Source organism: Mirounga angustirostris, unplaced genomic scaffold (genome assembly GCF_029215605.1).
Source record: "Mirounga angustirostris isolate CCGP_5_RB_7025 unplaced genomic scaffold, mMirAng1.0.hap1 SCAF_8, whole genome shotgun sequence".
NCBI lineage: Eukaryota > Metazoa > Chordata > Mammalia > Carnivora > Phocidae > Mirounga > Mirounga angustirostris.
In genome coordinates this window covers 93595665-93611067 of record NW_026991716.1, presented here as the reverse complement: position 1 = coordinate 93611067, position 15403 = coordinate 93595665, and the positions used below count along the sequence as shown (strand labels likewise).

The 15403-nt window shown below is 35.1% G+C and overlaps 1 protein-coding gene across 5 annotated transcripts in view; it reads right to left on the bottom strand.

The window, feature by feature from the left end:
- The window catches only part of AFG1L (AFG1 like ATPase), a 235383-nt gene that overhangs the window by 122637 nt on the left and 97343 nt on the right, over positions 1–15403 (bottom strand). For all 5 annotated transcript variants that reach the window (XM_064597957.1, XM_064597959.1, XM_045865273.3 and 2 more), the window contains one exon: positions 13581–13680. In XM_064597957.1, coding sequence (XP_064454027.1) covers positions 13581–13680 — 100 coding nt within the window. The remainder of the gene's footprint in view (positions 1–13580; positions 13681–15403) is intronic.

Here is a 15403-nt window from a genome sequence, read left to right as displayed (position 1 = left end):
AAATTTTATTTTTTAATAATTTTGTCCATTTCATCTAAGTTGTGACATTTGTGGTCATGAAGTTGCTCACAATATTCTTCTGATTATCCTTTTAATATTTATAATTCTTCTTTCATTCTTTTTTTTTTTAAAGATTTTATTTATTTATTTGAGAGAGAGAGATTGAGAGAGAGAGAGCATGAGAGGGGGGAGGGTCGGGAGGGTCAGAGGGAGAAGCAGACTCCCTGCCGAGCAGGAAGCCCGATGCAGGACTCGATCCAGGGACTCCAGAATCATGACCTGAGCCGAAGGCAGTCGCTTAACCAACTGAGCCACCCAGGCGCCCTCTTCTTTCATTCTTAATAGTGGTCATTTGTGTGGGGTTTTTTTCTTGATCAGTGTAGTTAAAGGTTTTACAATTTTGTTCATCTCAAAAAACTCAGTTTGGGGTTTGTTAATTTTACTATTGTTTGTTTTCTAATTTCATTGGTTTCTACTCTTTGTATTTCCTTCCTTCTTTCTACCTAGCTTTAATTTACCCTTCTAGGTTCTTTTTTCTCCTTTTTTTAAACTGATAATTGACATATAACATTATATGCTAGCTTCAAGTGTACAACATAATGATTTGATATTTGTATATATTGCAAAATAATCACTCACAATAAGTCTAGTTACTATCCATCACCAGTTACAATTTTTTTCCTATGATAAGAACTTTAAGATCTACTTTCTTGGCAACTTTCAAATACACAATACAGTATTATTAACTGGAGTCATCATGCTCTACATTACATCCCCAGAACTCATTTATTTTATAACTGGAAGTTTGTACCTTTTGACCACCTTCACCCATTTTGTCCACCCTCCACCCCCCACCTGTGGCAACCATCAATCCCTTCTCTGCATCTATGAGTTCAGTTTCCAGTAGTGCAATTGCTGGAGCATATGGTAGTCTATTTTTAATTTTTTGAGGAACCTCCATGTTTTTCCATCGTGGCTGCAACAATTTACATTCCTATGAACAGCACTAAAGGGTTCCCTTTTATCCACTTCCTCACCAACACTTGCTATTTTTTGTCTTTCTGATAGTAACCATTCTAAGAGGTGTGAGGTGATAACTCATTGTGGTTCTGATTTTAATTTCCCTGACAATTAGTGATGTTGAGCTCCTTTTCATATACCTGTTGGCCAGCTGTATGTCTTCCTTGGAAAAATGTCTATTTAGATCCTCCTGCCCACTTTTAATCAGACTGTGGTTTTTTGCTATTGAGTTGTAGGAGTTCTTTTTATATTTTGGATATTAAACCCTTATCAAATATATGATTTGCAAAGATTTTATCCAATTTGGTAGGTTGCCTCTTAGCTTCTTAAGGTAAAATCTTAGGTCACTGATTTTAGAGACTTTTCCTCTAAAAAAACATTTAAACTACAAATTTTCCTCAAAGAACTGTTTTATTTAGCAACATCCTAAAAATTTCAATGTTACATTTTCATTTTATTTTGCTTCAAAACATTTTCTAAAGTGAAGGGCTGGCAATTATTCACATTCATTGTGATTTCTTATTTAATCCATGGATTAGTTAAATATATTATTTAATTTGCAAATATTTGAGAGTTTCCTGGATATCTTATTGTTGTTGACATTTAATTTAATTCTACTATGGTGAGAATACATTCTATATGATTTCAAACTTTATAAATTTGTTGAGACTTGGTTTACGGCCCAGCATATGTTCAATCTTGGTGAACATACAATGTGCATTTAAAAAGACTGAATTCTGCAGTTATTAGGTTTAATGTTCAATAAGTACTAATCAGGTCAAAACAAATGATTATCTATATCTTTACAAATTTTTGTTCATTCAACTGCTTTAGGAGGGATGTTCAAATTTCCAACTATGATTATTCAACTGTCTAGTTCACTCATTAAATCAATTTTTGCTTTGTGTAATTTGAAGATGTGTTATTAGGTGCATACATTTAAGATTGTCATGGCTTTCTAATAAATAGACTTTTATCATTATGAAATGTCACTCTTAATCTCTAGTAATATTTGTTTTGACATTTACATTTTTGGAGTTTTGGATGAAACTTAGAATTTATAGATTTATAAAAGTATTCATATAATTTATAAAACCGTAAGTACCGATCTCACATAGACTTTATGCATATTAGATAATGCTTAACTATCTCTTCTTCACAAAACATTTGGGTTAAATATAAAATTAACATTTACATTATTTAATTTACTCTTTCTTCCTTTCTTATTCTTTCCTTCTATTTTTTTCCTTCCTTTTTAATCATTGCCAATCAGTTTAAAGCAACAAATAAAACTAAGTTTATTTTAGAGAGGTTTTGTACCACCACTATCTTGACCATAAGGGCTTATTTTTTTTAAATGCCAATAATGTGTTTGGTGATACACAAATTAAAAAATCAGAAAGAAAAGTTAGGGTGATCTACATATCTATTATTATTGATGTTGTGTTACTGCATATATCCTTAGCTAATATTTTCAATGAAAACTGCTACAGAGATGATGGCAGGAAGATGAAATCCTTCCCATCAATCCTACAAATAGTCCTGTAAATTAAATCCATTTTTTATTTAAATAATTGCCAGCCCTTCACTTTAGATATCCTACGACATTTTTTTTTTTTTTAATCTGAGAGAGAGAGAGAATGAGAGACAGAGAGCATGAGAGGGAGGAGGGTCAGAGGGAGAAGCAGACTCCCTGCTGAGCAGGGAGCCTGATGCGGGACTCGATCCTGGAACTCCAGGATCATGACCCGAGCCGAAGGCAGTCGCTCAACCAACTGAGCCACCCAGGCGCCCCTATCCTACAACATTTTAAAGGACACGATCCCCTGTAAAAGTAATAATGGGAATCCAAGGAAATTATAGGCTCCAGAGGGTATTGTTTTTAAGAACCATGAAAGAGAAACTTCACAAAATGTCACATAAAATTTTGATTACAAAAATACTACCATCCATATACTTACATATTTATTTTTAGTAAAGTTAAACATCAATGAAGTAGTTTTTCACACTAGAGCTTCTTTTTATAATGGAAGTCAATGGATTTAAATATCATGACTTAAGTGTTCAATGAGAGAACAGAACCTCTATATTTCCGGGAATCTTTCATGCATGAAGATGATCCAAAACCAGCCAGGCAAAAATTAGTGGCAGAGACTCCTACTCTCCTGTTAACTTTTAGAACCATCTATTTCATTATCAAGTGTGAGTGGCTGAGGCTTAGTTAACAACAGCTTTCACATGGACTCTAAATAAAAGTTGTCTTTGTACTCTGAGGTCCTTACTACCAGATGGAGTATTAGTGTGAATGAATGGAATTCTTTGACAAATTTCTTTAGAGTTCATTTAAGTTCATTGTGGTTTTTGTACTGATCTCTACAAAAACTGTATGGATGAGTCAGTGGAGTCCTTAGCATCTCTCTCCACGACTTCCCTTTTATGATAATATCACACTTATTTCCTGCAATGTCAACTACATAATTAGATGGGCCTTGCTGTCAAAGATCTTTTAATGGATTCCTTAATGTTGAAAATATTTCCTCTTTTTGGTATCATAAATCATTATAGCTGAAGGTAACTATAAGAGTATATTCTGGTAAAGCAGAAAATCATTCTTGTGCAGCTATATTCCAGATTAGGAATTTACATGCTCATTTTAGTACTAGACAAAAGATGTCCTCTTATTGAAATGATCTTAGGCTCAAAACTATTTTCTACAAACTTGATTTACCTACAACTGAAATCCCTAGCAGACAAACTCCAGCACGATGGCCCAGGAGTCAAGGGCACAGGCCCCCTGCTGCCATGAACTGAAGAAGGAGAAGTTGAGCCCAGCATAAGCATCCTCTAGTGAGGCCACAGGGACCAGCAGGGCCTGGCATAGTAAATTCAATCTGACATTAATAAACTCATGCCAGCCTTCATATTGTTACTATTTGTATGGTATATCTTTTTGCAACCACTTACTTTCAATCTATCTATCTTTACAGTTAAATTATATCTTCTGAAATTTTTAATCCATTCTGTACCTCTCAATCCCTTTCAACCATTTTGCCCATCCTCCCCTCTGACAACCACCAGTTTGTTCTCTGTATTTACGGGTCTGTTCAGTTTTTTTGTCTGTTTTCTTTTTTAGATTCCACATATAAGTGGAATCATAGAATATTTGTCTTTCTATGTCTGACTTATTTCACTTAGCATAACACCCTCTAGGTCCATCCATGTTGTCACAAATAGCAAGATCTCATTCTTTTTTATGGCTGTGTAATAATCCATTGTATGGATGTGTATGGATGTGTGTGTGTGTGTGTGTATATATACATATATATACACACATATACACCAAATCTTCTTTATCCATTCATCTATCAATGGACACTCAGGTTGCTTCCATATTTTGGCTATTGTAAATAATGCTGCAATGAACATAAGGGTGCATTTATCTTCTCAAATTAGTTTTTTCATTTCCTTTGAGTAAATATCCAGGAATTAAATTACTGGATCATACGCCATTTTTATTTTTAATTTTTTAAGAAACCTCCATACTGTTTTTCACAATGGCTGCATGAATTTTCATTCCCACCAACAATGCACAAGGGTGCACAACCTTGCCAGTACTTGCTATTTCTTGTCTTCTTGATACTAGCCACTCTGACAAGTGTAAGATGATATCTCATTGTGGGTTTGATTTGCATTTCCCTGATGATTAATGATGTTGAGCACATTTTCATGTCTCTATTGGCGATCTGTAGGTCTTCCCTGGAAAAATGTCTATCAGTTCCTCTGCTCATTTTTAAATTGGATTATCTGGGGGGTTTTGGTGTTGAGTTCTATATGTTCTTTATAGATTTTGGATATTAACCCCTTATTGGACATAACATTGTAAATATCTTCTCCTATTCAGGAGATTTTCTCATTTTGTTGATGGTTTCCTTTGCTATGCAGAAATTTTTTATTTTGGTGAAGTCCCAGTATTTTGTCTTTATTCTTGAAGGAAATTTTTGTTTCATATCTAGGTTGACGGGGTTTTTTTCCCCAGTATAAAGATGTAGTTCCATGGTTGCTGGCCTCCATAGCTCCTAATGGAAGTCATCAGAAGCTAATCATTGTTCCCCTGTATTTAACATGCTGTTTTTCTCTAGATGCTTTCTAGATTTTCCTTTCACATTAGGTTTTTAGCAGTTTGACTATAATCTGCCTAGCAGTGTTTTCTTGTATTTGCTCTGCTTGACTTTCACTGAGTTTCTTGAACCTGTAAATTTATGTCTGCCCCAGATTAAGAAATTTTCAGTCATTATTTCTTCAAAAGTTTTTCTGCCTCATTCTCTCTTCTTGCCTTCTGGGATTCCAATTAGAAATATGTTAGAAAGCTTGTAATGGTTCTACAAATTCTTAAGGCTTTCTTTTCTTCTCTCATTTACTCTCCATTCTTCACACTGAGTAATTTCAAGTTCTCTCTCTGGCTCTTTGCTTCGTTATCTCCATTCTGCTAGTAAGCTCATCAAGTGAATTTTTACTTAAGATACTGTCTTTTTTCATTCTAAAATTTAAACTTGGTACTTTTTTATGATTTCTCTTGCTCTGCTGAGATTTCCTATCTCTTCATTCATTATGAATATATTTTCTTTACCTCATTTCTCTAACAATTATTATTTTAATTGTTGCTTTAAAGTCTAATGCCAATATCTGGGTCATATTGGGGTTGATCTCTGTTGACTGTTTTTTTCTCTTGAGGATGGGTCACTTTTTCTTCATTCTTCATTTTGAGATTGTTTCCTGGATCTTGTGGATTTGTTTCATTTTCTGGAGTGTGTCAATATCTTTTTTTAGCAAGAAATTACCTTGGATGATTCTAACTACAAACTGAAATCTCAGATCAGTACCCTACCCTACCTTTAGTTAGGAAGTTTGTGATCTACCCCGCAAATGTATGATTCAGAGGTCAGTCAGAGGTTTGGGCAAGATTTATACACAGAACTTGGGGCTACATCCATCTAGTTCACTCTGGGGTTCACTTCTCATTTTCCTGTAGCAATGCTTGCCCCACACTCCACCATCTGGTTCTTCAGGCCAGAAAGACTGTGAGTTTTGTATCAGAATTTCAATCACTCAATGTAGCACTGACTTTATCTGCCCTAAAGGTGATAGCTATTTTTTTAAAAAAGAAAAAGAAAAGATGTTATCTCCAAATTTGGACTTTCTTCCAAGTCTTACCTCCCTTCTAGAATCTGCCTGACATTTTTTACTCTTCAAGACCTTCAGATAGTTGTGTTATATATTTTTTCCAAATTTATCATTATTGTCTGTAAGACATTTGGCTAGGAGCTTACTCAGCCATATCAGAAGTTTAGTTTTTAATAGAGAAATGTAACCCATTTATACTTCAGGTCAACATGCCTGATCTTGTTTTATGTTCTTTACCCATACTTTTTGCTGCTTCTCCTGCTTTCTAGTTTTTGCTCTAAGAAATATTTTTTCCTTTTATCTTTTTTCTAGTTATTTGAAAACTAGAAGGTATACCTTAAATTCTAAAAAACTTGACTGTGGGGCACCTGGATGGCTTAGTCGGTTAAGCATCTGCCTTTGGCTCAGATCATGATCCCAGGGTCTTGGAATCAAGCCCCACATGGGGCTCCCTGCTCAGCGGGGAGTCTGCTTCTCCCTCTGCTGCTCACTCTCTCTCTCTCTCTCTGTCAAATAAATAAATAAAACCTAAAAAATAATAATAATAGTAAATAAAATAAAATAAAATACTTGACTGTGTATTTCCCTAGTTATAAGTACAACAAATGATGATACTGTCACTCAGGATCAGCAAACACTCTCTCCAAGGAGAACACAATTTACAAATATCTAAGCAAGCAGTAACTACAAATACTCATTTACACTCAATTCATTGGTATCATCAATTTTCTTATTTCAAGTATTTCTTTTTAATAAGTTCACATTAAGACCTCTTTCCTCCAGGACACTTATTTTTTTTTCATCATTTTATTTTCTTTATTCTATTTCTACATACCTCTTAAGTTGTTTTCCTACATCACTGATTTCATTTTCTGTAGTTTCAATTCTATATTTCAGTGCTTCTAATGCTTTTATTAATTTAATTTAATTAACTTAATCTTTATTTCATTTAGCTTTCTTTTATTTCAGCCAATCTCTTAGTAAAAAGGTTTTCAACTCAATCTGTCTTTTCTCTGCTTAGATCTTCTGTATCATACAGTTTATGTTTTCTCGATTTTTAAAGAATATAAAACAAATTTTCTAACACTTACTTCTCTTTTCTACTTATTGTTCCCATATTATGGTATTTTCTTTTTTATAACCTTGAAAAAGCAGTGGTATGACTAATCTTGGAGAATCCCTATAATGAAGATATGTGGTTCCCCTCCCTAACCTCCTAGTTGTTCTTATAATGTCTCTATCTCTACTGTCGTTCAATGTTATAAAGTGATAGTTGGCATCCTTCCTTTGTTCACACTTATAATAGAAATGCCAGTGTCCCCACTAAGCATAATTCTGACCTTTGAGCTGCTATACACATATTTGATATCATATTAAGAAACTACCCATCTGTTTATATTTTAGGGAGTGATTCTATCAAGAATGATGCTGAATTTTGCCAAAATGTTTGTAGCTTTGATGGTGAACACAACTGGATTTTTTTCTCCCTAGAAATATTAATATAATAATAATATAATATTAATAATAATTACATTTGTTGTATGTGTGTACATAATTGTTAACCAACTTTCTAGTGATATCCAGCTTTTTATTTACTGTAGATGTGTTGCTTGAGGAAGGATCACATAGTGTTGTTGCCTGATAATCTAAGTAATACAGGATTATTCTTGGGCATTCTAATGCTGCCTGCAGCATTATCATTGTAATAAACAGTAAATTTAAAACTAGAAAGACCAGAATGCACTGTTCTCACAGTTCTAACTTAAGTCAGTAGGGGACTTTTTTCTTTTTACCACTCTGTGTTTTACTATCAAAGAAGCACAGTTGAAATGAATTTACATATTCTATTTCCCCATAAAAATATATTCTTATTTTTTGATTGAATAAGTTCTTAAACTTATTTATTAATTTCACATATTAATTCATTTAATTTACTTGCCTATTATCAATTTGTTGCTAGGGTCTCCATGCTCTTAAATATTTTTTTTCTCTATTAGAATATTACATACGGGCACCTGGGTGGGTCAGTCGTTAAGCGACTGACTTCAGCTCAGGTCCTGATCCTAGGGTCCTGGGATCGAGCTCCACATTGGGCATCCTGCTCCACGGGAAGCCTGCTTCTCCCTCTTCCACTCCCCCTGCTTGTGTTCCCTCTCTCACTGTGTCTCTCTCTGTCAAATAAATAAAATCTTTAAAAAAAATAGAGTATCATGTAATTAACAAAGTTTTATTTCAGAACCTAAAAACTGAGTAGCACATATATGAAATTTTAATTGTAGATTTTTGTTTTAGGCTTTTCTAATGACCTGACAGCATAATCTTTGAAAAGTAAAACTGTGTCTATTTGTATATGGGCCACATAAACTATTTCCCTAAATGACAAAAATCACAAATAAGTCATCTAATTGAGGCTTTACAAAAATAAGAAATTAAATACAAACTATATCTAGATCTAATTTATCTGAAAATTTGCTAGCAATTTCCTATTCCTATGGATCTGATCCAATATCCTCTCTGTTTCACTTTAAAAAAAAAAAAAAAGCCCTAACCACATTATCCTACAAAATATAAAATAGTAGCACTACAAATATTACACTACAACTGTTGCTTAAAATATACTAAACATACATTGAGCTTGCAAGAAACTAGGAAAACCCCTACAGACCAGCAAATAGGAGGCTAAAAGCTAAAGTAGTAATCATCAGCTGATACTGGTTTGGGTTTGTTTTTTGGAGTTTTTTGGGGTTTTTTTGGGGGGGGGATTTGCATAAAAAGACACAAGCTTCATTGAAATACATTTGTTTATGAACTTTATATTTGTTGTATCCCAATGTTCCAAAAAAGACTTAAGGAGACTTCTAAGATTATATAAAATGCAACAAAGGAACATAGATTAAAAGTAGGATGAAAGAAGAAAAAAATGAAAGGATACTAAATGCCCAAGAATACAAAGGATACAAAGCCCAAATCGCATACTATAATGACCTAAATATTTGCTCTGGGTCATCTACAAGTTTGAATCTAAGCTTCCTAGCAGTAAAAGTGAAAAGCAAAACATAACCAAATACTCTACTGACAATATTTGTGAGATAAATATAAACTGTTGTTGAGAAATACAAATATTGAACCACCCTTGCAGCCCAGGAATAAGTCCCACTTGAGGGTGAATGATTCTTTAAAAGTACTGTTGGATTCGATTTGCTAGTATTTTATTGAAAAATTTTGCACCCATGCTCATCAGGAATATTGGCCTGTAGTTCTTTTTTTAGTGGACTCTTTTTTTTTTTTAAGATTTTATTTATTTATTTGACAGAGAGAGAGACAGCAAAAGAGGGAACACAAGTAGGGGGAGTGGAAGAGGGAGAAGCAGGGAGCCCGATGTGAGGCTCGATCCCAGGACTCTGAGATCATGACCTGAGCAGAAGGCAGACGCTTAACGACTGAGCCACCCAGGCGCCCCTTTAGTGGAGTCTTTATCTGGTTTTGGTATCTGGGTAATGCTGGCCTCAGAATGGATTTGGAAGTTTTCCTTCTATTTCTTTTTCTTTTTTTTTGGAATAGCTTGGGTTTTTTTTATTATTATTACTGCATTCAGTTAGCCAACATATAGTACATCATTAGTTTTCAAAGATTCATTAGTTGCATATAACACCCAGTGCTCATCACAACACATGCCCTGGTTTGGGGTTTTAACAACTACATGGGGTACAGAGGGTGAGGGCTTGGACCCAAGACAGGAATTCAAATGCAGGACTAGAGAAAAGTAACATACAGGCAGTCACTCATTGATACCTTATTCCCCTCACACCCCCTCCCCAAGTATTGCATCCCTTTCTTCTCTTCTACAGGATTTTTCTCTTTTAGGTTCCTAAACTCTGGCGTTGCTTTCACTTGGTTATCAACTATTTCCCATTAAAATTATTAATTGCTTATTAAATGTTTCTGATCATTTTCTACTAAAATTAATAATCTGTCTATTAATTGACAATTAAGTTACAAGCTGTTAAAAGATTAGGGTATGATAGTAGCTTCCATCCACAACAATAATTCCCATTCTTATTCATGAAGTTGAAGCTTTACAACTAGAAATGGAGGGAATGAAATGAATGAAGTGGAAGAAAATTAAACAGAGAGGCTAAAAAAATTAATGGAGGGAAAAAATATTTTTCTCCACTGAGCACTATCTTCTGGACCTTTAACTTCCAGATTATACTGTCTTTATTGAATGACAGGAATCACCACCTAGTTGTACAGGCCTGAAATTTTAAAACAATTTCTACATTTGCCTTTCTCTTTTCCTCAATATTCAACCTACAGCCAGGTGCTATCCATTTTACTTCTTGAATACCTTTCAGATCTATCCTCTCCATATCCATAGGTGATACCTATGAGTTTTTCAACCTCAGGACTACAGACATTTTTGGCTAGATAATTCCTTGTTGTGGGGGGTAGCCGTGCATATTATAGGATGTTTGGGCAGAATTCCTGGCTTCTACAGAATGACTAGAGGCCAGTAGCAGTACCCATCTCCACCCTGCCTAGTTGTGAGAAACAAAAATGCCTCAAACATTGCCAAATAGTCCCCTAGGTGATAATCACTGCCTTATACTAAGCTAACACCATTTCTTACCCAGTGTACTGCAAGAGTCTCCTAATATGTCTTCACTGAATCCACCATATTACTGCACCCCCCTGCCCCCCCCCCCATAACCACTCTCCACACTACACCCAGTGATATTCCAACTCTGGTCTTGTCAGTCCCTACTTAAAGTACTTCAGTATCTTCCCATTTCTCTTAGACTAAAACCCAAAATCCTTTTTATTGCTTTAGAAGGTCTAGCTCTCACTTCTCCAGATTCATGTTGGACCTCACTGCATCCTACTTCCCCTCCTTCATTGTACTCCAGCCACACTGGCTACCTTTCAATTCCTCACATGGGTCATTCTCTCTCCAGCTCTTGGGAGAACCCTCTGACAAGAAGATTCTTCCCCCACCTCTTGTAACGCTCTGAGAATTAGTAGATGCTATTTAAAAACAGTAACAACCAATGTTGGGGCTCTAGATTAAAAGCTGTGACCTAAAGAAAAAGTTGAATGCATTTTGATGGTTGGAAAACAGGACATACCGCTTTTTCTAGCACAGGGTAGACAAAGATCAGTGATGACCAACAAGGAGAAATTATAGAGGACAACGTGTTAAGAGTCACAAAACTTAGGTCCTAATCTCTTTTCTGCATTGATTATCCATGTGATTTGTTCTTAGTTTTAATTAACTTTTCTGGTGTACAGTTCTATCAGTTTGAATACATGTAACCATAACCACAATCAGGATACAAAACAGTTCCATCACCCCCAAAAATTCTCTCATGTTGCCCCTTTGCTGTCAAACACCTTCCCACTGTAGTCTCTGGCAACCACTGACCTATATAGTCTTTGTCCTATACTTTTATCTTTTCCTGGCATATATATACATGCCATCTTCTCTATATTAAAATATTAAGCCATTTATGATGATCATTTGTCTGCCATAGCCAAAAACTAAATGTATGACAGTATCCCTTCTATGGTTCATATTTTAAAAAAGGATTTAAGTTTGTGGTTAATGCCCAATTTTTTCAATTTCACATCTTAAATTTTCAGTCTTCTCTGGAAAAGTGGCTCCACTTTGAATTTCTACATGCTATCTTGGTGGGCCTATAACTTTGCTCACTCTACAAAGCTATGAGCTCCAGACTGTTCCTTAGCCTTTCCTTGTAGTGGTCCTTCCTCAGTTTACCACAGCCAACTGAGCAGCCAACTGCAATTTTCTTTTCAGCAGTCTTTACTGATGGTGAGGGAGGGAGCAGTGTTCCAAGCTTATTCTAGCACCATGTTACTTATGAACATAGCTTGTCACTGAATGTCTAAAGATAATACTGATGACACTGTTTAGTCAACAGTCAGCTAAAGGAGAGTCTTGTTAATGATATAATACGAAAAAACTCACTGCGTTATCTCATAGAGTTGCCACCCTGGTAAATCATAAGAATGCTATCCATAACATTATATAAATTTTAATAAGCACATCTGACAGAATCATTCGTAATTCTCTTGTAGTGTATCAGATTAGGTGTAATTACACTGGATTCAAAAGAATAACTGGATTCAGAAGTATTAAGTAATTGGGGTGCCCAGGTGGCTCAGTCGGTTAAGCATCCGACTCGGTTTTGGCTCAGGTCATGATCTCATGGGCCATGGGATTGAGCCCTACATTGGGCTCCATGCTCAGGGGGGAGTCTGCTTAAGATTCTCTCCCTCTGCCCCCCCCCCCACTCATACTCTGTCTCTCTAAAACAAATAAATCTTTTTAAAAAAAAGTATTAAGTAATTGATGTCTCCCACAAGTGCTTCCTCAGAGATAAATTAAGTATTAGAAACCACTTACATGTAAGCAAGATTTAAGTCTTTTTCTAAGATTCATTTAGGAGTTTTCTTTCATTTCATTGAGTTTCTTTTATGGCCCGTAAAAAGCAATTAGAAAGGCTTGTATTTCTGAGACACAGAAACTGAAGAATTCCATAAAAATCTGCTTTTTGCTCCTTTTCCTGCTTCTATTCTTGCTAGGACCTGTACCCCCACCCCACTTTACACATGCCTCAGAATGCAAATAGTGTGTGCCCTCCTTCTAAGGGACAAGGAGTTCATGATTTCTTCAGAATAAATAACATCTAAGGAAGGATGAGGTGATAATGACTGAACAAAGCTGTCGTATGCATATTCCAGACCACCAGTGCTAGACATCTCAACACCAAGATGCCCTGGCTCCAAGGAATAACACCTGGGTCTCATCTTCGTTTTAACCAGTTCCTGGATGCCTGAGAGGACACATACACCATACCATCATCCTTAATAAAAAACCACAGACCCTGAACAAAGACGAAACTCATGCTCCTTTCCTTTCCAAGTCTCCCAGTCGCTTCTCTGTATCTGCTCTCTCTATATCTTCAATAAACTCTGCTCTCACTTCCTGCTGGCTTGCATTTGATTTCCATCCTGCGCAAAAGCCATGGACCCTCTTGGCTGGTTCTATAGGACCCCCTCCGGGTCCTCAGACCTGGCCTGCCAGCATCATTTTTTGATATGAACATATATCAAATACAGAGAAAAACAGCAAGTTGGTCAAACACAGGAGATCACGTGAATTTACCTTGCTAAGAATATAAACATTTTTCAAATACAAATACCAACTGATTTTCTAGATTAAGTCCTTTATAAAACTAATGATAAGCAAAGTCATCAGATTTTATTAACACAATAAGATGAATATAAAAATTATAGATTTTTCAAAGCTTGTTAGTTTCCACCTAATTGGATGAGACTAGCACAATGTTTGTTTTTACCTTCCGGTGGCCTGTTGGATGTTGCCACAACGACGACCCCATTTTTGAACAGATTTTCAAAAAGCTGTTTCAGAATCATGGCATCAGCAATGTCAGTGACCTATGGACAACAACACATTTGTTTTATTTTAATTTCACTTCTGCTCTAACAAATTTGCTAATGGCTCATCTTTTTTTTTTTTTTTAAGGATGGAAGTGAATTCCAAGAGAAAAATTCTAATTATCATCATGAAGAAAAGAGTAGATAATTAAAAGCATGAAAGACTGTATGGTAGTCTTTTAAACTTGACTCTTTTTTGCAAGCCTATCATTTCTACGCAAATTATCAAATGGTTCTATGTTAACTTCTTTTATAAACTACAGGTGGAAAGTACAGATAATTGTCTTAAACATTTAGGAAGTCTAATTAATTAGAAATAACATGACCAAATCCTCCTCCAACGCCCATCACAGACTCTGTCCACCCCACCCCACCTCACCCTGGCAAAAAGAGGAGAGAGAGAGAGAGAAAAAAAAAAAAAAGAAGAAGAAACAAGCTGATTGAGATTTCTAATACCTTTCTGGCAAAGGTCCCTGAAAAGGTGACTTTAAATGGTCATGGGACTTTAGAAATAAGGACAAATAGCCAGTGAGACATAATCAGCTGCTGTTGAAAATAGAATGATATGACATAGATACTATTGTGCAATTGTTGCACAAAACAATTCAACAGATGGCCCATCACAAAAATAAGCAATTTCATTGTTCTTTTTAAGTGGCTTCTATTACTGTCCATGAATAATCAAAAGGCACTGCAGTCACTTCCAGCACAGCCAGCCTCTGCTAACCTTCGCAAACACAAATATTCCTTCTATTAAAAAAAAGAAAGAAAGAAAAGAAAAACCTTACAAGAATGGTTCATGCAGTGCTTTAAAAAATTACTTCTGACAAAAGTAGAAATACATAATATAGATAAAACTATTCCATCTAAGTTACAGAGACACATATAACTATCTTTTCTAAAATTTTTAAAAATCCACAATTAACAAGCTTATTAACTTTTAAAAAAGCTTTTTAAAATCACAAGGAAATAGAGAAATTAAGGAGGGAAGGAAGTTGAGTTCAAAAACAAATGTATAGTGAAGATAGATATTAATCATTGTACCTTCCCTTTTAAATATAATAATATGGGTTTTAGATACTTCTTATGTAAAAATATTTTGATCTTTAATAGCATTTCAGATCACCTTAATAAAATTGGTTTTATATTCACAAAACATACAATAAATATCACATTGTTATTTTTAAACTCTGTTAGAGCATAGAAACTGGCGTAATTCTTTCAAATTAGATCAAAATACTGAAAGTTACCCACCAAATGGTTGTATAAGACAACAACCACCTGACTTACACAGGTTGATGTCACTTTTCTCTTTTACGCAAAAGTTTCATTATTTCCTTCCCAACTGAACAAAAACCAAACCAAACCAGGAAACAGGGATGTGCAGAGCTTTTTTTCTTTTTTTTCTGCCTCAGGTTTTAACTTTAAAACATTAACTAGAAAACTACTGAAGATTCCTTAAATTAAAAAGACTTCAGAAACTTACAGAGTGGTGATTAAAATGAAAAGGAAAGTCGAACTATTTAATTATTTAGGAAAGTGATAGTTAATTTGGAGCTTAGGATCACTGTCAAATTTTGCTTCCGCAAAAATACTCACAGAGAAGGCCCTTTTCAAATGCTTAGACACCAGTGGCATTTCTGATGAGAGAGCAAACAAGCTTGCAAATTTTAGAAGCAAGTGCACTTTTAAATTGGATTCCCAATACACTGACTTTGAAAGA